We start from the raw sequence: 27,120 nt of genomic DNA, 5'->3' as shown, positions 1-27,120 counted from the left end.
TTCGGTCCCTCGTCCCTGGCGTGCATGGGAGAGCGCGCCGTGAGCCCGTGAATCGCGGCGATGCTGGAAAGAAGCGATGCCAAGTTGCTCCGCGCGTGCAGATATGCACGTGGAAGGGCAGGATTTTGCCAAGTTAACAAAAATGTCAAGTTGTTTGCTAAATTGTTGGAGACTATTTTTTGTTCATTTGCCAAAAAAATCAAAATGCCAACCTGGTTTAGGAAACTCTTGGAGATGCTCTTAGGTGGCTTCTCCCCCCCTGCCATCTCCCCAAAATTGCCTCAGCCACTCCCTTTGTGACAAGTGGAGAATCTCCCTGTGACAGCTTGGACTCTCTCACCCCTTCCTTGCCTAGTTGCTTTGGTTGGACAGCCTACACTTAACTACATTCCAATGCCAATGGCGTCCTCCTATATATATATTTTGGCACATACACTAAAAGGAGCGCGGAGCACAAGCAGCGGCAACATATACTCCACATATCCAGCTCCCCAATTGTCCCTTCAGCGCTGCCACCGCGACCAACAACGACGACCACTGCAAGAACAAGAAGAAACAAGAGGAGGGAGTACAAGCTTCGTCTCCTCCGTCTCCCATCCTTGCGGCGGCAGCCGGCAAGCTCGCGCGAGGATGGGGGTGACACGGGAGTGGCTGCAGGGGCCGGTGATTGGCCGTGGCGCGTCGGCCACAGTGTCCCTCGCCGCTGACCGGCGCACGGGCGACGTGTTCGCGGTGAAGTCCGTGGAGATTGCGCGCGCCGGCGTGCTCCAGCGGGAGCAGAGTGTACTCTCTGCTCTGAGCTCGCGGTACGTGGTGTCGTGCCTGGGCGCCGACGTGTCGGCGGCGGCGGACGGGAGTGGACGGATGTGCTACGACCTGTTCTTGGAGTACGCGCCGGGCGGGTCGCTGGCCGACGAGATCAAGCGGTGCGGGGGTCGGTGCGAGGAGGCCGTGATACGGTCGCGCGCGGCGGACGTCCTCCGTGGGCTGGCCTACGTGCACGGCGCCGGCGTCGCGCACTGCGACGTCAAGGGCCGGAACGTGCTGCTCGGCGCCGACGGGCGCGCCATGCTCGCCGACTTCGGCTGCGCGCGCTGGATGGCGGACGAGGACGGCAATGCCGGCATCAGGGGCACGCCAATGTTCATGTCGCCGGAGGCCGCACGGGGCGAGATGCAGGGGGCGGCGGCCGACATCTGGGCGCTCGGGTGCACGGTGATCGAGATGGCCACCGGCGGCGCACCGTGGCAGCAGCGGTTCGCCGACCCCGTCGCGGTGCTCCACCACGTCGCACACTCCGGCGACGTCCCTCAGGCCCCCGCCTGGCTCTCCGACGAGGCCAAGGACTTCCTGTCCCGGTGCTTGGTCAGGGACCCGGCCAAGCGGTGGACTGCGGAGCAGCTTCTCCTGCACCCGTTCGCCGCGTCCTCCTCGGCGCCCATGGATCCCGTCGCCGCCGCCAAGGCTTCGCCGATCGAGCTGCGGGTGTCGCCCAGGAGCGTCCTCGATCAGGCATTCTGGGAGGACTCCGACTCCGACACCGACACGGCGGGGGCGCTCACGCCCGCCGACCGCGTCCGCGCGTTGGCGTTCGACGCCGCGGCCGACTGGACCTGGAGCGGTGAGCACTGGATCACCGTCTGCGCGCACACCGGCGTCGGCGACAACTCCAACGACACGGCAGCATCAGCGGGATTCGAAGCGGACGCCGGAAGCAGCAGCACGGGAGTGTCCGAGGAACAAATTGGCAGTGGCGGCGAGCACATGCGCGCGCACGCTCCCGACGGCCACGCCTCGTCACATGGCCACCATGCCTGCGGCTCAGCGGCCCAAGGCAACGCCGACGCGAGCTCTGGCAGTGGTAGTAGCTCGTGTGGCTGTAACGGCGTGATTAGCGGCAGGAACAATGACAGGTGTTCCAGCCATAGCAGTAATTTCGCAAGTTCTGGCAATAAAAAAAGATGCTGCTGTTCGGTAGTTAATGACGCCGGGTCCGCTTCCTTTCCGTACGAGCTGGCAGCCGTTTACTTTCCAGCGTGCCGACTCGTTTTTACCTTTTGGGGAGTGTCCCTTTCGTCACGTGGCAGGCGTGAGCCGTAATGTGGATTTTCGGAGGATGATGGTGCCGTGGTGGTGGTGGTTACGGCCGGGCCGGGGAGCTTACGGCTCACGCCTCGGTCTAGCATCGCGTGCACAGCACAACACGTCGAGATCCCAAGCTCACTCGCTATCCAGTCGCATCGGAGATTCAGAGCGCTACGAAAATTCGATACGGCCGGATGATGGATGCCGTTTTCTGGCTGGTGGGTCGAGGCGATTGGCAGGCGCCGTTCGGGGAAGAAGGTGATAAAAAGAGTTACATCAGATATTATAGTATTTTTTATTTGTTTGTGATAAATATTGTTTTATTATAGACTAACTAGTCTCAAAAGATTTGTCTCGCAACGTACATCAAAACTATATAATTATTTTTTTTTATTTGCTTACATTTAGTACTCTATATATGAGGCAAAAGATTTGATGTGATAGATAAATAATAAAGTTTGCATAAAAAGATTTTGCAACTAAACACATGCGGAGAAGGAATTTGGAAGCGACGTCAGAACCGATTGGTGATTGGTAAGGTACTGGCTGCTGGGCACGAGGATCGCGAAAGCAAGGGCAGGAAGGACGTGCAACCACCTGACCCAACCAACTTTTGGGGCTCATCGAGCTGCCTGCCAATTGATGCGAAAAGCTTGGTGGACTCGTCGTCGCCTCTTTGGTTGGGAGGTGGGCCGGGATAGTTGAAGATACTGTTTGGATCCCATTGCTAACGTTTAATTGCTACTCCTTCCTTCCACGTTTATAAGGTCAGTCTCATTAGAGTTTTATAGAGTATTTTATGATATTAAATATCATTAATTTTACTGATATGGTAAAGAGAGAGAATGATGAAGTTTCATAAAATGTGATGAGAGTTTCATCACCATGAAACTCATCTGGCACAGTTACCTAGTTCTCAGTCTAGGTATCTAGGCCAATGAAACTCCAACTGAGCCTGGCCTAATGCATCCTAAAATATGGCACGGTCTTCCAAATAATAATTTGACCATCAGACGCGGCTCGGGGGGGGGGGGACGGCCGCCTAGGGCCCCGACTCCTAGGGGCTCCCACCACTACAAGAAATGTGGTGATCTATGACGAAAATTTTATGATATTTTAATGTAGCGTCACAATTGCACACAATCTATGACGAATTTGAAGGTATGGACCCTAGGCCCAGAATTTTATGACGTTTTATTGAATTCGTCATAATTGAGCCCACAAAATATGACGTTTTATTGAATTCGTCATAGCTGAGCCCACAAAACATGACGTTTTAACATTATTGTCATAGAAAACGTCATAGTCCCTTTTGGCATATATTTATGAACTATGAAACAAAATTTTATATAATAGTAAAAATACAAAATAGGATGATGGCAAGAATCGAACTTGCAACCAGCAAGACATGAAGATTTGGCAATTGCCATTGAGATACCAGATCACCAGCCGAGTCAGCAGCTCACCCGTAGTACCAACCGAGCCCAACTAAAAAAATGCAGCACTTGGGATCGAACCCACGATCCTGCAATAGGTATGATATTTCCCCACCACTGCACTACTCGCCAGTTTGTGAATACACTTAAGAAGTTTTGTTTTTAACACTTGTTGCATAATACATATCTAAAACTTTCAACAGCCTTAACACTGAAATGGTGAAGACAAAAAAAATTTCTGCGCGCCCAGAATTCGACCTTCAGACCCCATAGTAGATTACCAGCATCACTACCATCACAGCTAAGCAAATTGAGCTAAGCAAGGATCAAAGGCCCATCAAAAATCCAAGCTAAAAAAACTGAGGAGCCGGGATTCGAACCCATGTCCACAGGACTAGCATCCGTGGCACTTACCACTACGCTACTCGCGTTCATGTGGACGTTTCGATACTTTACATGCTTTGTCCTTTGTAAATTGTATTTTTTACAGCAACGTGGGGGATCGAACCAAGAACCTCATGCTAGACACATGGACACGCGCTCAAAAAATTTTGACATAGCCAACACTCGAACTCCAGACCACATGATTAATATCCAGCAGCACTACCACGGCACCAACCGTTTGCATGTGGTAGGGCTGCACGTTACAATTGTTTTGTACTGAAAGAAGAATAAAAGAAATTAAAATGGCACATAGGCTGCTAGCGGAATCGAACCTGAGACCTAACGAATCGACGAAACTTCCATTGCCAATTCACCACCAGAGGATTTGTGGTTAGGCACAGTATTAAATTTAGTTAAAATCTAAGTTACTTAAGCAAAAGTCCACGTGACTTGAGATGAAGAACAATATATGTGTGACTCATTTTGTCTTTTTAATCTAGAATTAAAATTTGTAGTTGGTATTTATACCTCATAACAACTCCAAATCCGATGCTTTTTTTTCTGAATTTTTCTAAAATCATGATATTTCATTTAATGCCATTTGTTTTATGTAAATTTCTATTTACCGGATACTTTTCATATGGCTTATTTTTACACCTAAGTAGACAATAGAAAAAAACATATTTTTTTATAACAATTGATAATGTAACTTCACATTCTCTAATGTTATGGTAAACCTAAGGTTGTGTCCAAATTTGAAGTTCATACAAGTTCAAAAAGGTTATATGGTACTTAAATATCAAAGTTTGAGTTGAGTTGTAAAAAACAATATCAGAGATGTATCCATTTGTGAACAATGTGTGGTCTCATTTTAGTGAAATTATTTAAGTTTTTTATGGATAGAACATGGACCAAAAATATATTGTCACGTCAATTTTTAGGATTTTTCAACCAACTTTACATATTATTGCAATTATTGTGTAATAACTTGGAGATAGAAGTTTTAATTGTTCCTAGAAGATAATTAAATTTTTTTATCTATCTTCGAGAAATGGGCTAGACTTGAACATATGAGACTAAATATAATTTTTCTATAATTTTTTGAATTGGTTTAGAGGTACATAGGTTAACTTGGAATTAATTTAGAAAAGCACATAGAAATTCATTTAATTGACAAAATATACTAAATCTGTTCAAAAAATCTTGAAACTCCTACGTGTCAACTTAAATGTTGTCTATTACATGTAAAAAATAAGTTGGTGTATAAAAGATAATTATTTTTATATGTTACTTCACAAAACTATAATAAAATCAAAAAAGAAAAAGAAAAATATTTTGCAAAGCAGGCCCATTTCAGCCCAAATAGCCCAACTGTTTTTAACCGTCCATCTCCGATCCAATGGCTCCAATCACTCTCCCATGATATAAAAGCAGCAGAACCCTAGCCCATCCTCTCCACGCTCAGATCCCCTCCCCCTAGCCGCTCCCTCCTCGCCGCTCCTCTCTCCTCGCGCGATGGCGGACGCCACCTCATTGCCGGCTCCTGCCGCAACGGTCGTCGCTGCTTCGGCTGCTCCCCCAAGTGCGCGCCCGGCCTTCCTCGCCGCCGCTAGGCCGCTTCTCCCTCGACTTTCTCTGGCGCGCGCCCGGCTGCTCCCCCAAGTGCGCGCCCGACTGCTCCCCCAAGTGCGCGCCCGGCCTTCCTCGCCGCCGCCAGGCCGCTTCTCCCTCGACTTCCTCTGGCGCGCAACCTAGGGCCGCAAGTGGGCCACCGTCGGGTAGCAGATCCGCCTGGCCGCGGAGACACTGCATCCGGCTTGTACTGCTTAGGGTCCTCAGTAGGGTTGTCAGCCCTCCTCAGATCCAGCCGCCGCCACTCTCGTACAGCCCCTCCGACACACCGCCGCGGCGCCAGGAGGCGGATGGCGACGATCGAGATGCGGGGCTGTGCGGCGCGACAGCGGTGAAGGCGGGGAGCCGGCCACCGCGGCTCAAGGTTGCGCTCGGCGTCGACCAGCACCGCCTTGTACTGCTTAGGGTCGCCTGCAATGTTGGCGAGAACCTAGGCCTGCTTCCTGAGGTGCTCTGCACTTCTGCAGCTGCCTACACCCCGATGTGGATCTCATAGATTCACGGAAATAGTAACCTCGTCTAGATTGCAGGTATGAATGTGATGTGCGCCTGTGCCTATGATCTGTGGATTAGCTATGGCTGCTCTGGTTATTAGTTACCTGATTGCCTGATTGTGACTGGTTATACTTGGTATGCTAGTTTTGATTATTGCCTTGTTGTCTATCATGTCCTGTCGAAAGAGAGAAGAGATTACAACATATTGTTTCACAGTGCTTACACTTTCCAAGTCATGTTCTTGTCCATTAATAATTTACTTTCTTGTCCAGATTGCCTGTGATATCTTTGATAGTCTGCAAGACTGCAATCCAGTGTTAGCACCCCCAATATACTCTACTTAGTTGATATTTCATAGATCATTTCAGATACATATATTATTAGTGAATGTTGACAGACACTGCAAAATGGCAATATGAAAAAAAAATTCTATTTAGTTTGACTGTCTTCAAATTCTCCTTTACATTTACTTGTGACCCAGCTGCAATATGTTCCTTTTGTTGCAGGCCATGGCTGACAACTTGTAGGGGCATCACCAGATAAAGGAATTGATTGCAGAAGCATGGAGCTGGGATTGCCCAAACTGCAGTCATGTCATTGATAACAGTGATGTAAGTATATCTTTGTCGAGTGCTCCATCTCTACACAGACACATGGCACATGATCAGATAATTGTCTGCCAACACCCAAGTTCTGATAATGAAGCCCCTCAAGTATGAGTATTGCTAGTGAAGTCTTGCTAAGAACTACTTTAATTCCTGTTAGCAAGTGGTTTGCTTGTCCTAATGGATCACTAGTATCAATTGTCGAGCATAGTATTTTAATTAAGTCTACAACATTAATTCCACTATTATAATAGAACCAGTTCGTGCTGCTGATCCATTATTTTCTTGCTTGTTTTTTCCGAGGCTGTGGATTCTGGTAGGAACAATTGGCGAAACTCGGATGAGCATGAAAAAGCCAAAGTTGTCATGTAGTCCTAGTGCTGCCACCAAGTTAGGTTATATTCAAATCTTTCTAGTCATTTTCTGGTCTGCTATGTTACTTGTGTTACTTTATTTTCAGACGTAAAATACCTACAACTAGGACTTCAGATGGAACTCATTTGCTGCAACTAGGACTTTTCAGAGACTAACTGTGATCACTTGTTGGTATTATTATTTCAGGGCAGCTCGGCTTAGTGATGCAACATCAATAGCTTATGCCTAGGTGTTTGCTCCTAACCAAGTATGGCCAAAAAGGAACTCATTTGCTGCTAGAATTTAGGGTCGTGCTTTCCTTCAAAGTCCTAGTTGTTGAAATAATTGAATATAGATGGTAAGTGGCCATGACTATGTGAAGTGAGGCTAGTTATGCATTATTGTGAGATTTTTGCTAGATTGAAACCAAAGTTAGAATGTGATTCCATGCTGAAAGATTAAGTTTGTTGCATGCTTGCAGTTCTCAGGGCTCTGTACAAAGACCAAGAACCAAGTGCATCGAATTTGTTTGAGTGCCTTTGTAGAAAAAAAAGAGAAATGATACACCTTATGTATAGATTGCCATTGCATGTTAGCTTTCAAATACAACTCATTGCAATTCTAGATGAAAATTTTTTAGGGGATTTGCTGTTGTATGTGATGAAATGCTCTATCAAACATTTATGTGATGAGATGTTAATTTATTGTTGTATCTTGGGTTGGGCTGAAATGATCATGCTGTTCATATGGGCCTTGTAAATAAGGCCCAAATTGGCTCATGCGCCTGCTGCCACATCGTGGTCCATGTGGCGTGATGTCACTGCCATGTCAGCATCCATGTCATCGTCCACGTCAATTTACATGTCATCACTGCCATCCATGTCATCACCATGTCAGCAGCCACGTCATCCTTCATGTCATCAATGTGTGACATGGCAATTGAATCTGTGACGAAAATTATACTGTTCGTGATGTTAATTTTCGTCATAGAAAACGGGCTTGGGTTGGGCTTCAGGGGGCCCGGAGACATACCATAACGATTTTAAAACGTCATGGATCGAGCAATCTATGATGAAAATTTAAGGAACGTCACGAGGTGTGATCTGTGACACTCAATACATGACGTTATTTGAGATCGTCATAGATACTGTTTTATGACGGTTTTTCAGTGATCTGTGACGAAATTCAATCGTCATGGATCATCAGATTTTTTGTAGTGCACACAGCTACGTATACAGGGCAGCGTATATAAGTATAGCTATACAAATATCAAAATACATCATCTGGATATCAAAATACATCGCTCTATGTTGAACCCAGGGGGGAGTACACTAACCACGCAGACTGTCTCCGTAGCAGACGAACAGGGTTGTCACCACCTGCCGTCTACCCCACAATGCCAGCTGAGCTCGAGACAAACAAAGGTAATCTAAGGCCCAGACACCACGCCTATGCCTTCGACTACTACTCTAGAGTCGCGCAGGGTTATCCCGTCTTTATCAGGGGCCCTCTTCTAGAGTATCTGCTATGAGAATGGATGATGAACCCGCGAATGAATGAGAACAAAAGAATAACTTAACTAGGACTCACTGAATAGAAGAACCCGGATATGTACTCCAAACGTACCGTATCCGTAGAGATACAAAGCCGAAGAGACGCCGACAAGTTCGGATCTTATCTGAACTCCTTCCACACACACTCCCTAGGCTAAGGATACAAGTGTGGAGCCTCTCTACTCTACTCCTTCACATGAGAAATGGTGTGTTTGGTGAGAGGTGGAGGGAGGCCCCTTTTGTAGTCTTCAAGGTCGGTTCCCGCCAAATGCATACATGGAAGGTGATCGGAAGGAGTAGGGGGCACGCCATGATACATGGAAGGTCCTCAGGGAGTCTGACATGTGGGACCTTGTCAAGATCTTGTGGTGCATTTGCCTTGGCGCCCCCCGTTTGCTCTGACTTGTGGGCCCTCTTTGTAAGTGGCACGTTGTTGACGCTCACTAACGATCATTTGCAGGCGTCAACTTGATCAGAAAATCATGAGAGTTTGCATTTCTTACACGCACCTTTATCCAATAAAGTCCCTAAACCACACTTCACCTTCTAGAAAATGCAAGTTGTGTTTTTAAGCTAATATACAGGTTGCAAGCACACTTTGGCCCGGCATAAAATCACAGAAAATATTAGAGCGATGATTCAGGCTCAATTGGACCAAGTGTAGCCCAAGAACCAATCCAAAACTAGTCAAGACAAAGCAAGCCCCGACATTCAGACAATAGGAGGCCCAAGACAGCCCGTTGGAAGAAGTTGGGGGCAGTTGGAGCCTCGGGCAGGCCGACCGACCCACCTGGTCGGCCGACCTGGCCCGTGGGCCCCACCGCCTCAACCAGCCAGGGTGTCACCTCCTCATTGGATGCCTATGGCGGTTCTACAAGCTTCACCCTGTGGCTCCCTGCTATAAATACAAGGAGGGAGGGGGGGGGGGTAGAGAATGGGACACACACACCACACCTCACTCACCTCTTGCTTAGTCTTTAGGCTTAGTGGAGTTTAGGATAAGTCTAGGAGTCTTCGAGTCGCCGGAGTTGCTCGAGAGTTCTGGTATGGGTTCATCTCTAGCTCTCTCTTGTAATATTCGGTTGTTTGTAATAGAATTAGACTATGGTTACCGATATCTGCTTGAAGTATGTTCAGAGTTATCGGATATATGCTTCTTGATATGATTGCGTTATTGTTCAATGCTTGCATTGCATGATCGCCCTATGCTTGCGATTGTTAATATAATGTGCTTCAAACTCTATCAACTGCTCCAGTATTCGTATGTTTGCTCTAGTGTGATGTCTGTCCATCCGGAGGGTGGGGGATCCGTGCGAGACACTAGAGTATCGCTTACTAGTGTAGACATGGTGTCTAGATTAGCTAAGAGTTGCTGGATGTGAACTATACCCATGGTTTGTAGAGGTAGCCGGCAGGTGGTGACAGTCCTGTCTGAGTCCGAGTAATCCTCCACGTTCGGTATGGGGGGTAGGAGGTACATAAAGCTGCCGGGATGTACGGGCTCCTCACGTTGCTTCGATAGCGGTCTCCATGTTGTGTAGTTTAATCTCTGACGATCTAACCATAAGATGGTATAGATATAGCTAGTCTAGCACAGTTGACTCGAGCTCTAACTTCTGCCTTGCTCCCGGCCTAGAGCATCCTTTATCTTTTCTTTTATTTATTTATCCAAGACGGTAGTTCGTGTGTGTGTCACTCTACCTCCTACCATGTTATATATCTTACTCCTGTTTATGCATGATAATATCCAATCTAGATAAAATTCATCAACTAGTCTATATCATCTTCACTCACCGCCTTCCCTGCGGAAATATAAATGACACCCCGGTATACTCCTAGGTAAAATGCTACAGCGGTATTCCGTGTGTTTGCGGATTTATTCGTGGTTCATGAAATACTGCCACCCCAAATTGGCATTTGCGGGCGTCATCGCTGCTTTCCCGGTGGTGATGTTGGTAGGCGCCAACAAGCTTTTTTGGCGCCGTTGCCGGGGAAGGCACAAATTGAAGTATATAGACAAAGTTATGAACAAAATCGAAACTGGTATTTGCTTGCTAAACAGGCTAACTTGGCTTAGTTTTCTTGTCTTTGTTGATATGAAAACAGGGTAGTGTATGACCGGTTTCTTATTGTCGCAAAACTTTCATTCCAATCCAGAGTCACTTTTGAGAAGAGTTCAACCTCGTATCGTACCTCCTCAAATCTCACTCTCGGCAGCCGAACCAATCATTGCATCGTCTGTAACATCCCGTAATTTTTACGGAATGTTATAAATCCCAAAAATACGAGTTTTCAAAAACTTTTTGTGTGGAAATGATGATAGCTAGAATAATCTAAGAGTGCCTTCTAATTCTCTCTAAATTCCTAGAAAATAAAAGATATTTAAACATAAGGACCCTATTGCTAGTGTGATCTATTTGGTTTTTATTTGGTGTGATTGGATCTACCTTGTTTATGTGAAATTCAATTTGAATTTATTTCTCTTGTGTGAAAATGTGTGGAGTTTAGTTTGAATTGGTCCACTCAGATTAAACTCAAATCCTAACTCTAACCTTGGGCTCAAACCCAACTAACCACTAACTACCACTAGGCCCAGACCTCAAACCAAACCCACCCACTCTTCTAACCGGCCTGCTGACTTCCCTAAACCAGCCCACCTAAACCTACTAGCCAACCCAACCTGGCCTGCTACCGCCCCCGGCCAGACCCGTCACCCTGCTGGCCCGTTTCGCCCCAGCCTGCTCCAGCCCAAACCGCCGCTCCTCTCTTCCTCACGCCCGCTGTCACCGACGAGCTGACCCCACCGGTAAGCTTTCCCCTTCCTCCCCTCACGCGGGTGACGCCGCCCCTGCTCGGCTCTCACCTGCCCGCGCGCGGGCCTCCGCTCCACGCCAAGGAGGGCCAACGGCCTCGCCTGCCACGCCAGCAGACGCCCGCGATGCCCGCCGCTGCTTGCGCTGCCCTGTCCCCTTCGCCTTGCGCCAAGCCCCGCCGTGGAGGCCCTGATGCCGCCATGCGTCCAAGCTCCAGCGGCCGCCCCATCCACGCCGTCATCGGAATCCGGGCCTGCGCCAAATCCTTGCTGCCCACCTGTCTCCGCTCCGCGACACGGGAGCGCAACCACCCGCGCCCGCGACCCCGAGCGCAGGGAGGAGAAAGCCCAGATGGTCGCCACGTTGCACGGCACCCCGGCCATCACATCACGACTGTTCTCCTCGGCGTCCGGGCCCGCCACGAGCTCACAGCCCTAGCCGCGCCACCTATAAAACCCCCATGCCACGGCCTCAAACCCTAGAATCCCTTCCCTCTTTCCGCCGCCACCAATCGAAGGGAGGAATTGGGTGCAGAGAAAGGCAAGGAGGAGAGGAGAAGAAGAGCAAGGAGGAGGAACTCGATGCCGTCGGCTGCAAGGAACAAGATCCGCTGTAGCCCGTTCAGCGCCGAGGAGGACCAGCGCTGCTGCTGGAACATCTACACCAAGCCGGCGCCCCGATCCCCTGCACCGACAACCCTGCTCTGCACGGCACTGCCCCGCGTCGTCACGGCCGCACCTCGCCATCGCATCGCGCAGTCGTCCTCGAACCCAGCCAGTGAGCAAGAACCCTTGCAGCCGCTCCCCTATGTTTCCTTTGATGCTGTGCTCGCCCTGTCTTGCTCTCTGCCATGCTGCCGTTCTACCGGCCCTGGTCACCACGCACGCGCGCCTGTTCGCACCCCACGCTGCCCAGCCACCCTTTGGCGCGTCGCGGCGAACCCCGCCGCGTTCGACCTCGCCTGGGCCACCGTGACCCGCACACACGCCGCACGCCGGTGCCACTACAACAATTTGCCGAGCACCTCACGCGCACGTAAATCTGTGCACAACCTCGTCACCTAGACCGCGCCGGCACCACGAGCACCACTTGTGTTGCTACTGTTGCCCACCGTCGCCCTCGTACTCTTTGGCATGCGCTCGCACTCGCGTCACCACGCACGACCTTGCCATGGTCGCGCCTGGTGCGCGCACGAGACCACCCTGCACAAGCCACCTAGGCCTCATCGCTGCCTCTTCGCCCTGTCCTCGCCGGAGCTGGAACCCGCCGAACGCCACACCGTCGCGAGCCTGGAACGCCAGGGCCTCGTGCACGCTAGCCGCACCTCTGCTTTGCTCTGACCCGGCCTTGCCATGCCATTGACTCGGTGTTCCGAGCACCCACGCGCGTGTGCACCGGCCTGCTCTAGGCCGAGCCCCAGGGCCAAACCTTGGTGCGCTCGAGCCTGGCTCTGCCCTGACCACTAGATCGTCGTGCTGCCGCCTCCTCTGTTCCGCCTTGCCCTGACCCCCGCCATGGTCGTCCAGCCCCACCTCGGCCTTGCTTTGCCCAAGACGAAGAAGAGCCGAGCCCTGCTCGCCACCGCAGAGTCCGTCGTCGTGCCTCACGACCTTGCCCTACCTTGTTCCCCTTGCTCGCCACCGCCCAGCCTCGCTGACCATCGCCGCGGCCCTGGAATCCAGGCCCCCCACGCACACGTCCCCGGAGCCGAGCTCACCACTGGCCTTGCTCTGCTCTTGACCACGCCCTCGGACATGCCACCTCGAGCCGCCACTCCACCTTGTCCCGACCTCGCCTCACTGTGGCCTTCGCCCAAGCGAGCGGGCTATCACTCGCGGCCGCGGCGTCGCAACCCGTCGCATGCACCCACGCGCATAGGCAACGCACACACACTTGTGCCACTCATTGGACCACACGACATTGAGCCGCACCAGATCAAGGAGAGGCCGCAGTTGATCCCACAGAGGATGATGACCGGGACCCACCCGTCAGTGGAAGGAGGAGGCGCCGCCATGTGGACCCGCATCGTTAGTGAAAGAGGAAGAAGGAAAATAGAAGAAAGAAGAAGAAGGAAAGAAGACATGGGCCGAAACCCTGATGCAGCCCAAGTCGCAGCAGCCGAGCCGGCCTGTCGAGCCGATCATCTGGACCAGCCCGTTAACCCTAAGCCGAGCCAAGCCTATTGGGCCAGACCGAGCCGGCCTGATCTGCTTTGAGCCTGCGAGCCAGCCACCCTTTGGACCTTTTCTTTTTCTTTTTAACAGACCTGACATGGGGGACCCACTGGTCAGTGACCCAGTGCCACTGACATGTGGACCCCACTTGTACATGGACCCCATTGAATAGTTGACTTGGTCAACATTGACTAGGTCAACGCTGACATCATCAAAGGCCATAATGACGTCAGCATTTGGCGGACCCCGTGCTGACATCATGCTAATGTCAGCAGGACATGTGGCACTCTCTGGTGCTGCCACATGTCAGCCTGTGTGTTTTGTTTTTCCAAAAACCTTTTATTAATTCCAAAAATTATTTTAAGCTTAAAAAATTCATAATAAATCAATCGAAGCTTCGAAACCAGTTTCATAATTCTTCTAAAATCAAGATTTACGCATTAGAGTAGGTTTTATTGTGAGTTGGGTGCTATTTGGGTAGTTTTGTGTATTTTTGCACTTTGGCCCCTATAGTAATTTGTAGTTGCGAATAGGTCCTGCTGTTGAAGAGAAGACCGACGACTAGGACTACCAGGAGGCCCAAGAGTTCTACGAGCAGCACTCAGGTTCACGCCCATCTATGACTTGAATTCCTATTAGGCATTGCTTGCTAGAACTGCTATTGCTTACTTGTGTGTGTGTGAGATAAGCCTGCATGGCCTACTTATATACCGTATACCTTGCATCCCTAATATACCTTGAATGATTCTTGGATGCTTTGGCTACTATGAGATTGTTTGGGTATGGGAATTCCATGATTTGATAGTCTTGCATGCTTGAAACCCACTTTGTGAGGAGCCAGAGATAGGGCTTTTAGTGGGGGCAAGCTACTGGCCGAGAATTTGTATTGGGCACATTCTGGGGAGCACCTGTGGTGGGTGCGGGAAGAGAAGGAGGGGCGATACCTGTTATGGGTGCCCAAGGAGAGGCGAGACGTGTTATGGGTGCCTTTGGCGGACCACTGCGGAGGACTGCGAGGAGTGCTTGCCCCGGCTTCTTATGTACATATGTGGTATCTGAGATTTGTAGGACTTTTCGTGCATGCCACATACCCACTGTGATGGTGGATCCGGTCCGAGCTAGCTATGCGCGTCACCAGACCTGTCAGGAGTAGAGAAGTGCGGGGGAGGCCCGATGCGGGAGGAGCATGGGCGCTTGGTAGAACTTTGAATGGTAGGGGGAGGGCCACGCAACTCCAGGGCGCCCCAACCACGAGGGGGTTGCATCCCAACCTGGGGGGACAAGAATGGTGTCGTAGCGGTTAGTCTTGTTTCGGTGCTTCGGAGACAGTTGGAGTATCTTGCCGGCTGGATTCGGGGCGAGTGAGTACAGGTGCGCAACCCCCGCAGGGTGAAATCTATACGTATAGCCGCGTACTCGGTCATGTACATCTCCTACTCTTCTGTTACTTCATCTAGAGTAGTAAACCCAGCTTTCTACCTCCCTCTAGTCCACTTCCCCCTGTGGAGTCAGCTGAGGTGCAGGGAGAGGGAGTTCCTGCACCAACTTGGGGTTTGTAGTTGACCGGTGCCGGTATGGCCCGTGTCGGAGAGTGACAGATGACTATATATATACATACTTGTGCTTGCATAGGAAACCTCAGCTATCCTTGGATACTTTGTATACCTTTGCATCCACTTAAAACTTGCATATGGATGGTGACATGAACTTGTCCTATACTCGGGGATAGTTTGGCAAGATGCAGGATCCGATCAGGAGTTCGACACCAACAATGACGGATGGTACGACTGAAGATTAGAAGCCCGTGCTACGCTCAAGTGCTGCCTGTGGAGATGAAGTTCGAGATGAAGGTGTGACATCCCAAGTTTTTAATTTGGCTAAACATAGATTAGCAACCAATGTTATGCATAAAGGATCAAGAAAAATTTAATAAAAGCGTCAAAATTCATTTTTGCAAGCAATTGTATATATGTATGTGCATATGTATGTGTGTATACTTACAAGAAAAATTATAACTTTTAAACCTTTGCTCAAATAAAAATGTCGTGAAACAAAAGTTGTAGTTCTTGAAATTTTGAACAAGTTTGGTATTCAAAAGTTTTTCATTTGACCACAGGAAATAGGAGAAAAATTGAGTTTACAGACTGGATCTTGAACTTCGGGTTAATTACGAAATTGCCATCGACTTCATCTTCTTCCTCCTCCCTGCGCCCGGCCTACGGCAGCACCGTACGCCGGCGCCGGTGCCACCTTTCCCTGCCGCGTGGCCGCGCCCTGGCCAAATCGCCTCCCCGCCCTTGGTTTTGCCCAACACCGCTCTCCCTTGCTTCTCCTACACGCGACACGCGCCCCCGCCGTCCTCTGCTCGCCACGATGCCGAGGATGTCCAAGCCACGCGCTGAGCCCCTGTCCTTCGCCCAGGCCACGCCTCCCCCAGGCAGCTCTCCCCAGACCCTCCTCCCCTCCTCCACGCTGCCTATAAAGGGCACCAGAGACCCTGCTCGCGTGCCCAGCAAGGCCGCCGGCCACCATCTGCACCGCCGCTGGCCGGCCGCACGTGGAGCCGCCTCTCTTCCCTTGCACTTCCCAAATCGAGCAACCCACAAGCTTGCCCTCGCCCCAGTGAAGCTCCCAAGCCCGGCCATTCCCTCCCTGCCTCACCGGCGCACTGCCGCCATGGCATAGCGCCGCCGCCGGACGCCTGCTCCCGTGGCGCCGCCACCACAAGCCATCCCAGCCCCAACCAAGCCCCTATATAGGTTCGCACTGACCTCCTCTAGCTTTCTCCCAACCTATCCCTCGCCACCGGCGAGCCTAGACGTCGGAATCCGGCTGCCGCCGCCGTCCTCTGTTTCTGGCCGGCCAGGGACCCGATGGCTAGAAGATAAAAGAATCCAGGGGCTAGTTTGCAAAATATACATGAACTCATGCTGTGAACTTTGAAAATGCATAACAATTCATAGAAAAATCCTAAAAATGTAAATCTAAATGTTTTGGAATCCTTGCAACAAAATCTACAAGTTTCATTACATGCACATCTTCAGATTCTGTATACATTTTAATCTAAGAAAAAAATTAGAATAAATAGCATATAATGGTTCTAGGAGTTCCACACATGAACTGATTATTATTTTTGGATGGTAGCTTCAACTCACTGTGTTGAGACTCAAATAAATTTTTCAGCACCAGAAAACTACAATAACTAGATGAAATCCTAGTCTTTGCTAAATCTAGCATAATGCCTTGCTATTTATTTCTGGATGTTCTATTATAGATCTGTGCATGAAACTTCTCCCATGTTCTTAGAATGCTAGGTAAACACCACTGCACAATTTTTGTTAATTGTTTTATCTGTCTATCTATATATGTGATTTAATCCATGTTTGATAGTGCTATTTCATGATAAATAATTCTGGTACCTGGAAAAATATGAAAAATTCACAGAATGCTTTTAACCATATCAGAAACACTCAGTAAAAGTTTGAACACCAGAACTTGTACACTTTGTTCTGTATAAATAGGTCTTGTTTCTAGCAGTGTCGGTTTGTTTTATTTTTCATATTTAACCTGCTTAATGAAACTGTCCGAAATTTTTACAGTAGGTTGGATAGCATATTTGGATCATTCAGTAAAATATTTTAGGTCCAACACTTGCATGGATAGTTCTGTATAAATGGATCTTTGTTCTAGCAGTAGCTGTTTATTATATTTTTCATATTTTATCTGCTGTACTAAATGAGCTAAAATTTATACAGCAAGCACTTTATTTAGATAAGTATGATATCTAAAATTATCAACACCAGAAACTGTTCCTAACCTATGGAGTTAAATTGTCAAATATCTTCATGAGTTTCAACTTGAAACAACCACAACCACCCAACTCATTTTAAGAAGTAAAATAAATTTAAGAACTACTCTGTAAACGTTTTCCCAAGAAAATGTAATGAAGAGATTTCATAATAAAACTTGTGCTACAATTTTATAGTGAAGGAAAGGATATGTAAATTTTTATCATTTATGTAACATGAACACTTTACATTCATATAGAATCGATTACTCTCATCGACGGAACCAATGAGTTGGTGCCGAAGTCCAAGAATAAACTACTTGCAGCTCAAGCTAATCTAACTGAGTTGCCGAAGGCCCGGACCATTGTTTGGAAGAGCCAACGGCTAATATTTGCCTAGGAAGGCAAGCCCCGGTGCATCTAAATGTCTATTATTTTTCAAATTATGCAATCTATGTTATACCCTATTTATCTGTGCATTTAAGTTTGCAGGAGTTGAATGGAACCATAGATGCATGATACTAGGTACCCATGTTTTGAATACTAGAGGTTAAGCTCGACTAGATGCTCTGCTAAATAGGAACGGTAAAAGTCGAGTAGTCTTACTACTCGCGAGATTATAGGATCTAACTGTTTTACCACATACTGTAAATATAAGGCTTATGGACGGGATCATGGGACTCCGTCGTGGAGAGAAAAATGGATAAGGTCACAGTGTGTGGTACAAGTTGTTAAGCGTTTGAACTTACTAGCCACATGCCGAGAATATGGTAATCGGTAAGCTCGGTACCTGATTGGACCGGCAAGTGGACTTCTCCCACCCTCTTGAAGTCGTTCCCTAGCAAGTACACGTGCCGGCCATGTACTTGAGGGGGTGGCCCTGATCCACGACCCGGGAAGAAAGGGGAAAGGTTGCTTAGGGTGATCCATCGGTGCTCCGGGTGTGTGGGTTAGGTTTTCCTTGCAAGGTTAATAAACTTGATTCGAATCGTTCCGCCGCTCACGGACAATGAGACTGCTTAACACTTCTGCTACATGGAGTAACAAGTGGAATATGTTGTTGATGATAATACTGTTGTATGATTAATGTTTTTCACTACCATGCTTGTTTACAAATAGATGCTTATCTAGAATAGTTAATTGAACTAGAATTATGAAAGCTAAAATCTTAAATTAAGGACCCACTCTTAGTCGCTTTTTCGGCAAAACAAACCCCTCCAGCCAAAAAGTCTTGCAAGTCTAGTTAAGTGGACTAAGTTATATCTGTTGACGGGTAAGTCTTGCTAAGTATTAGTATACTCAGTCTTGCTTGTGGCTTTGTTTTCAGGTGTACACTTGGGGTTTGGGTTGATGTCATGTACGGGCTTCATCGTGATGTCATGTTTCATCGATAAACTATCGTTTGTTTTCCGCTGCAATCAAGAACTCTGATGATCTCTTTTATGTTCAAAAGCATTTTCTAAATTTCAAACTCAGTTTGTAATAAATCATGATGTACTCTGTGATGTAAGAAATGATGAAAGGTTGTAATCTCTATACTCGCTTTCGTGCGAGTGTTCTGCAAGCTTTGGGTTCGATCGAAGCATAGGTGGTTTCATCGGGACTTTACCCGACTGAGCTGCCAGATTACTCCATTTGAAGTGCGTGTTAACTCATATGGCCTTTAAGGTGATGGTTAGCGCACTTGAGCTGGATTAATTCGGGCGGTTCTGCCACAGAAGGATGGCCTGAAGACCAGTTACCGCTACCATTTTTTGTTTGTTCCAGTTTAGCCCAAGGGGCTTGTAATAAATTTGTACTGCAAATTCTTTGAATTTTATAATAATTAAATACATGTTTGAACCTCTTTTAAGTGAGTATGATCTGATTTACTGCCTGAAATAAGTTCTGTATGTGATAGCTACTGATCCAGGGACTATCACAACGATACAGGGATTCGGGTTCTTCGTTCGAAAACCCGGGTTGTTTCATCATCGTCGGCTTCTGAAGCTATGGCCCAGAAGACACTCCATGATTACACTGCTCCATCTGCTAACCAGGTCCCTACCGGGCCTGAGGTTAACACCGGAGGGGAAAATTTCAAGATCAAGATGGGTCTCATTACGATGGTGCAGGCTAGCCCTTTCTATGGCAAGGCCAATGAGGATGCCAGCGCTCATCTCCAGCAGTTCCTGGAGCTCTCTAGTACTTTTGTTATCAAGGGGGTATCTCAAGATGCAATCCGGCTCCGTCTGTTTCCATTCTCTCTCTTGGGGAGAGCGAAGCAGTGGTTTTATGCTAACAAGGCTGCTGTGGACAGTTGGGACAAATGTGCCAAGGCATTCCTCTCGAAGTTTTTTCCCGACGGGCAAAACCAATGCCCTTCGTGGTCGGATTTCGAACTTCCAGCAGGCATCAAATGAGTCAATTCCTGATGCTTGGGAGATACTTCAGGAGTACATTCTAGCGTGTCCGCACCTCGGAATGGACAATTGGCTCATTCTTCAGAACTTCTACAACGGGTTGACACAATCATCTTGTGATCATGTGGATGCCACTGCGGGTGGAGCTTTCTTCTCGCTGTCCATTGAAAGAGCTACATCATTGATCAAGAAGATGGTGTCCAACCAAGGTTGGAGCGATGATCGCCTCCAACCATGCTAGCGAGGCATGCACTCCGTCAAGGAGGCTGACATGCTCGCTATGAAGATTGATTTCCTCCTCAAGAAATTTGAGGATTATTCCCAAGATGTTGGCGCTCCTTAAGTACCCATTTTATTATACAATTAGGAGAGGTTTTGGTAAATTCTTTGGGATGATTCATGTACTAACCCGCCACTTGGCACCCGAACTTGACCGTTTTCGATTTTGTCCTGGATTTTGGAGCATGTTGTGTTTTGGCAGGAAATTAGACATTTTCGGAGATGTTTTGACACATGGTCACAACTGGGCTAAGATGAGGAATAAGGAGAAGAGGCCGCATGCGAAAGATTGGACCAAAAAGGGCCAAAAAGGGCCCAGGCCGGCCGGCTTGGGGCCCTCTGAGCCGGCCGGCCCAGCCCATTCTGGGGCCCAATCGGCCTCAATTTTCTTCAGCGCAAAGTATGCGTCAACCCTAATCTGTGTTTTACCAAAACCGCCGACCAGAACCGCCTATATATACCCCAAAGCCGCCGTCAAAAAGGAGGATCGCGGAGATCGCAGAGAGATCAGAGAGAGAGAGAGAGAGAGCATCCAGAGACGAGTTTCAGAGATCCATTCGAGTTAGACACAAGGGAAAGGTGACACCGGAGGCCTCATCGTCCCTCGGTGCCACTGCAAGTTGGAGGACAGCAAGGGATCCATCCCTTGCCGGAGATTTCATCACCATGATCGACTACGCTTCGCCTAGCTTCATGGGGTAAAGTCCTCGTTTGTTCATGGGGTTGCAAGGAGATCTTGAGTTGTAATTGCCGAATCCTTTATGAGATTGATCTATCACGATTCTTGTTGATGATGCTTTGATGCCTAATAGTTCGTGACTTGGCTTTGGTTTTGCTTTGCTCTTGCATGGTTTACTTAGATTACATCAACTATCGTGTTCTTGTTGATTCGTTACTGATTATCCTCGTGTAGTGACAGTATGCGGGAGGGAAATGTTTTGATCTTGGAACAAACCTTTGGTAGATTAGATCCGTTCTTCGTTGCTTGGCGATTACATCTCTAGTGATCCTAGACCCTATGGACAAATGCTCTTCATATCTTGTGCACACATCTATCATTGCTCACTAGTCTAGATTAGATTAGATTGGTTAGATTAGATCTATTTCACACTCAAACACTCAATATAGATCTTTTACCAACATCATTAGTGCTTAGTTAAGCATAGTAATACACTTGTTCCGTGGATTGATAAACCTTGGGGGAATACTCTAAGGGAAAAGCTACACGATCCGTGCGCTTGCGGTACGTAAATTGGCGCTCTAAGGAGCGTCAACACAAGATAAGGCTCAAATGCAGACACTTCAAGCCTTGGAAACTCGCATGACGTGTGAGGTCTGTGGGAATGTCGGACACTCGGGCGACAACTGCCCGGAAACCCAAGAAGAAGCATTGTATCTCAATGGCAACAATGGGTTTCATCCACAAGAAGGTCAGGGGTGGAATCAACCACGCCCATACTATCAAGGAGGTAATGGAAGTACAAATTCTTTCAATCCTGACCAACCTACCTTGAGAGATCTTGTCTACGGCCAAACGAAGATCAATGAGTCCCTTCAGAAGAAGTTAGCCGCTACAGACAAATCTATTGAGAACATCCATGCCAAAATGGACAGATTCTCCACTGCCATGAAGAACCAGCTGAGTTTCGACAAGATGCTATTAACTCAATTGGCTCAGCTAGCTGCTGCTACACCTGCTGCTGAACTAGGGGAGATTCCGGGGCAACCCGAATCAACTCTAGAGAGCATACATGTCATAAATGCTATGTGGAAGGAGCCACTTAGCAGCACACCCCTCAGCTATGCAAAAAAGCTTACATGCCCAAGAAGAGGTGAGTGGGGCGAGCTAGCAGCTACAGTACGAGAAGATCCTGGAACCCCAGTGATCAGCTGCTCAATCTTCGACTGTGAATTTTATCACACCCTGTGTGACCTTGGAGCCAGCGTCAACATCATGCTCAAGGTAACATTAGAAAAGCTAGACTATCCATCAATTCCCCCTACCACTATGTGTGTTCAGCTGGCGGATTCCACGGTGAGATATCCCGAAGGAGTTGTGGAAAGGCTTATGGTGAAAGTCAAGGATACCTACATATCAGTGGACTTCGTAGTCCTCGATATGGAAGGAGATCTTGGGATCCCACTCATACTTGGGCGCTTGTTCCTCAAGGATACAAATGCCAGAATTGATGTAGGGACAGAAAGAATCAGCCTCCGCATCATGGGAAAAACCATGAAGTTCAAGTTTCAAAACAAGAGAGGTATTCCTGATTCATGAGGATAGTGAGAAATAGGGGTTATGGGCAGAACCCGGTTATGATGATCAAGATTATCACTCCACTTCCAAGCCAGCTTGGGAGGATTGGGAGATTCATACTCCCCCGACCGAGCCAGTGGAAGACGATCAGAAGATCCCTGACTTCATCACCAATACAGTATGGGAAGATCTGGAAATCGTCTATCCTATTTCCGAGGATCCGATTCCTGCGCCGTCTACGCCATCAAAGAAAAACAAGAAGGTATGGCGCAAGAAGAACAAGACGTCATCGACCGCTACTACTTCTCCAGGTACGGATGAAACAACCTCAACCTGATCAGGTATGGAGAATGTTCCTGCTTTTTGGACCCTAAACCAAGAGCTAGCTTGGGGGAGGTTCCCTTCCCCAAGTCAACTGTATCCTTTATCTGCTTTTGAATAAAACTTGATAAAAACTTTTAAAAACAAAATAAATATTTGCTGCTTTATTTCCCTTTTGATCATGCGCGGTAAGAATGTTTTAACTCCTTATGATAAGTTGAAAGGATGAGTTTTGCTTTGCTCTACTATGTTTGTTGTGCTTAGTTTTTCTCTTGAGTTTAAATCTGTTGGTTATGCAAATATCTTGCCAATGAACCTGAAAGTTCCGTGGGTTGCATATGCTTGATCCAAGTCTAAGTAGTTGTGAGTATAGATATGGTAAATAAGGTTGTGCAAGTTTGTTCTAGTGATGCTTGAGATCTGGAGTTGTTTTTGAAAATCTAAAAAGGCAAGTTTCCCAGTGATACGCAAAGTCCTACCAGAGCCATATGTCATATTCCATGAAAAACCTTACACATATGCTGCTTGATGTTCTGTTGACTTTTGTCAAATTGTGTGACCCTAGTATGATGCTTTTCATACTTTCTCGATCATAAGCACGTACACGTCCCATCCTTTTGCTACATTCCTACACCAGGAATTGAGCACCACCATCCATCCATCTCCCATTAATAAATGCTCCATGTCTTGGTAACTCTCTCTTTGAACATCCCTAAAATAAAATAAAGTCTGATTATGGTTGCCCCAAAAAGAGAAAAGATGGCATGCCAGTGAAGCATGACCCAAAAAAAGAGGGAAAAAAGGGTAGCCATGTCTCAAAAAAAAAAAGACACAAGGATGATTCGAGAGAGAAAACCATTGCCTCAAGGAGTAAGCCACATCCATCCATCCACTCATACACTTACACCTTTTGATCGAGATTGCATGACTTGTTTCTCCATGGATCATCTCTTTGACTTTACAATATATGGAATGCAAGTATGCCGTGTTCTTATCCTACCTTGAGCTCCATAAAGGCTTTTTAGCAGTAGGAAAGACCGAAGGCAGATACTGCCCTGGTGAGGATAACAAAATTTGAGTGCCTCGAGAGAGTCATCTTTGGGACTTTGCCATGTTTTCAAAAATCTTTCAAAGTATCTCCAGATGGATTGCAGATCTATGAGCTAGTAAGTACTACTCTATTGGTTCTATCTCTCAACAGCCCAAGACAAGGAGACAACTAAGAAGCCCCATGAAGGAGTAAGGAAATTGAGCAAAGGTATGATAGCCAACTTATTTAAGCTTATAGATAAATATCTTTGCTTCAGACTATGACATGATAGGTAAGGTACGAGTCAAAGTGATTTTCTGATCAACAACCTGATTTGTCCTACTTTGCTCGGGACGAGCAAAACACAGCTTGGGGTGATGAGAACCCGCTAGGGTTTGATCCCGATCTTTCGATGAGAGGAACTGGATAAGTCGATTAGGGGTAGGAGACGGCATTCACGGCCTGACTACAGCAGTCAAGACACTGTGCCTTAGCAACCGATACACCACCTCCAACGGTCGCTGCGATCTTGTGGAGCACAATCGACCCGCCACTAGGGCACCTGTCCTGCAAGCAATCAAGAACTAGCAAGGACAAGTAGAACAAGCACTAGATTGCTAGATAGAATTGATGAACTTAATCTGAATCACAATATGGTGGGGTTCCGTAAACAATCAGACAGGCGGTTGGACCAACACGCGCGCTGAAAGGCGATAGCAATGGCTAACTCGACGAAAACAAAACCCCAGTGTTCTTGGCGGCATCTAAAGGGTATAAGAATGTGGGAGGATGACCAAAGGGGTGCTGGGGTTGTGCTCCAACCCTAGGACGCGTCCATAATGGACTCAACTTGATACACGACCCATTGGGCTAAAATAAGATGATGCAACATCGTGGGCAGAAAACATGTCGGCATAAAATAGAAGATTGTGGCAGACTCTGAATAGATATGGACATGATGTGGCAGAACCACCTGAATTATCCCGGCTCAAGTGCGCTGGCCATCACCCTAAAGGCAACACCGGCTCAAACGCACTTCAAACGAAACAATTCTTGGTCTGTCAGGTAATGTCCTGATACAACCACCGGTTCTCGGATCGAACAAGCATACCCCGCACTATGGCGAGTCCAGAGATATTACAACCATACATATTTTACAACATAGGCATAACAGTTATTACAATAAGTTTAAAACATTATTACAGATCCAAACTTAGTAAAACATTATACAAGACATAAGCTTAAGTTCAGAGTTTAAAGCAACGGAAAGAAAACACGACGGCTACAACACGTCGCAAAAGGACACCAAGCTAGCCCAAGCAAGGTATCACTCGTCGGGGTCATTGCCGGTCGAAGACGGATCCCACTCTACGGACCAGCCAGGAGGCAAAGAGCAGGGCCAAGACAGACTAGTGATATGGTCCTCAAAACTTATACCTGAAAAAGGTTTCAACAGCAAGTCTGAGTATTCTAATACTCAGCAAGACTTAACCGTCAACGGATATACTTAGCCCACCTAGCTAGACTATGCAGGGTTTTGTAGGCTCTGGTTTTTCTTTTGCTGAAAAGCAATAAAGAGTAGGTCCTTAATTTCACATTTTAGCTTTCAATATTCTAGTTGATTATCCATTCTATGTAAGCAACTAACTCTACTCAACCATGGTAGAACTTTAGTCAAACATCAAGATTGATCAAATAAAGTTACTCTTATTACTCTGTGTGGTAAAGGGATCAAGCAGTCCCAAACCGTGAGAAGCGGACGATTCGAATCGAATTTGTTGACCTGGCCAGGCAGACCTAACACACACATCTGGAACACCGTCGGGTCATTCCCAAACAACCGTTGACCTTTCATTCCGGCTTGTGGATAGGGTCACTCTCCTCGACTACAGGGCACCAACTTCCTCCCTGCACCCGTGGTGTTGCGCAACATAAACATAAATAAAACCTATCTCTAAGAGAGAGTGAAAGGTATATCCACTCCCCGGTCCGATCGGCTACTAGGCTTACCGCGTACCATATTTACGGCATGTGGCTAGTACGTTGAAAAACTTAACCACCGCTACCACACACCGCGACCTTAGCAGAATTTATCAACACAGACGGGGTCTCACCCAAGGACATGATATCGAACACGACCCCGTCCGTCGTCCTTATATTGATAGCAGAAGGTAAACAAGCAATTCCTATAGAGCTCGCGAGTGACAGGCAATCACTCGACTTTTACCGGTCCTATAAGCTTAGCAATTATTCGAACTCAGATCTAGTGTTTAGTACATAGGTTCCTAGGATCATGCATCTAGGGTTTCAATTCAAATCCTAAGAACTGTAAATGCACAAGTAAGTAATAACGATAAATTGTAATAATTTGAAATACTGGGTTATGTCTGGGGCTTGCCTTCTCGGTAGTCGCTAGCCAAAACAGCCTTGGGCTCTTCCGAACTTTGGTCCGGGTCTTCAGTCAGTATGGCGGTGTTCACTTGGGCTTCTTGATCAACTCCTTCGGACTTCGGGATCAGCTCGTACGTCCCGTCCGCTAGAACAGTCATCTCTATAAGTGATGCAAGAGATGAAATTACAACCACACACATTTCACGATAAAGTTGTAGTCTAACAATTAGCAAACAAACTTAACACATGGGCAGTCATTTATGGAGTAGTTAATTAACATCTCTTTCTCCACAGAACAACATGATCAACTTCACAAAAGAACTACACTATCTTCATAAAGCAAGTGGTAGTTGTTTCCTATAGCAAATAAAATATGGTTTGCTAATAAATCAACAACTCAGTACTTAAATAGCAAGAAATTCAATAAAAATTACTGCAAATAGGAGGTATAGAGAGCAATCTATCCTGTAAAATTCATACCATTTCATGCAGCCATTTAATCATAATAAAACATTTACTCAGGCAGCACCTAGAACAAGATTAACTTCTATAGTACAAACCACAACACTTATGAAGCTCAACATTTCTCTGAACATGCTTCATATGCTTAAGAATGTTCCATAAATTTTTCAGAATTTATCTAGACAAAAAACTGAAGTAATAATTTTGTCAAAATTAAACTACATATGATAAAGCTAATTAGTACAATAAATTCTATAGAGTTTCTGGATCCTAAATTTTACAAACATGAATACACGACCAAAGTAGAGTTACAAAAAAATTCTCAGAATTGTCTAAGCAAGGAAACTATTTATCACAATTAAAGCATACTTAACAAGTATTAAATCAAAGATATAGCTAGACAGCTCTAAAATTTCCCAAACTTGGGTAACATCAAGGTTGTAGTGACATGTAAGCATGAAAAAAAGTTTCACACTCAGAACTTAAATATTTCTACCAGCACAAATAAATTAGTAAATCTAGTAGATTTAGGAATCTTGAAACTTTGACCTAGTTAATGATGTCAAAAAGGTTTCAAATTGTTACCAGGTACTAGCAACACTACAAGACACAAGCTAGCCAAAGCTCACATGAAATTACTGAGTAGAACTCCTAGAACAA

The 27,120-nt window shown here is 47.0% G+C and overlaps 1 protein-coding gene and 1 long non-coding RNA gene across 2 annotated transcripts; both read left to right on the top strand.

Annotated features, from left to right (window-relative positions):
• The first annotated feature begins 289 nt into the window (after positions 1–289).
• Positions 290–2,135, top strand: LOC120699333 (mitogen-activated protein kinase kinase kinase 18-like). The gene has a single exon (XM_039983296.1). The coding sequence runs from the start codon at positions 394–396 to the stop codon at positions 2,098–2,100; it is 1,707 nt and encodes a 568-aa protein (XP_039839230.1). The 5' UTR covers positions 290–393; the 3' UTR covers positions 2,101–2,135.
• Positions 2,136–7,203: 5,068 nt separating this feature from the next.
• Positions 7,204–7,695, top strand: LOC120651767. Its single transcript, XR_005666309.1, has 2 exons — positions 7,204–7,349; positions 7,473–7,695. It is a non-coding gene; the product is annotated as an uncharacterized LOC120651767 (long non-coding RNA).
• The last annotated feature ends 19,425 nt before the right edge of the window (positions 7,696–27,120 follow it).

Source organism: Panicum virgatum, chromosome 1K (genome assembly GCF_016808335.1).
Source record: "Panicum virgatum strain AP13 chromosome 1K, P.virgatum_v5, whole genome shotgun sequence".
NCBI classification, from domain to species: Eukaryota; Viridiplantae; Streptophyta; class Magnoliopsida; order Poales; family Poaceae; genus Panicum; species Panicum virgatum.
The sequence above is the reverse complement of the archived record's forward strand: the minus strand, read 5'-3'. Positions and strand labels throughout refer to the sequence as shown.

What these genes read in the sequence shown, in the direction of transcription:
- LOC120699333 (XM_039983296.1), top strand. Translation starts at nt 394, where the DNA reads ATGCCAATGGCGTCCTCCTATATATATATTTTGGCACATACACTAAAA.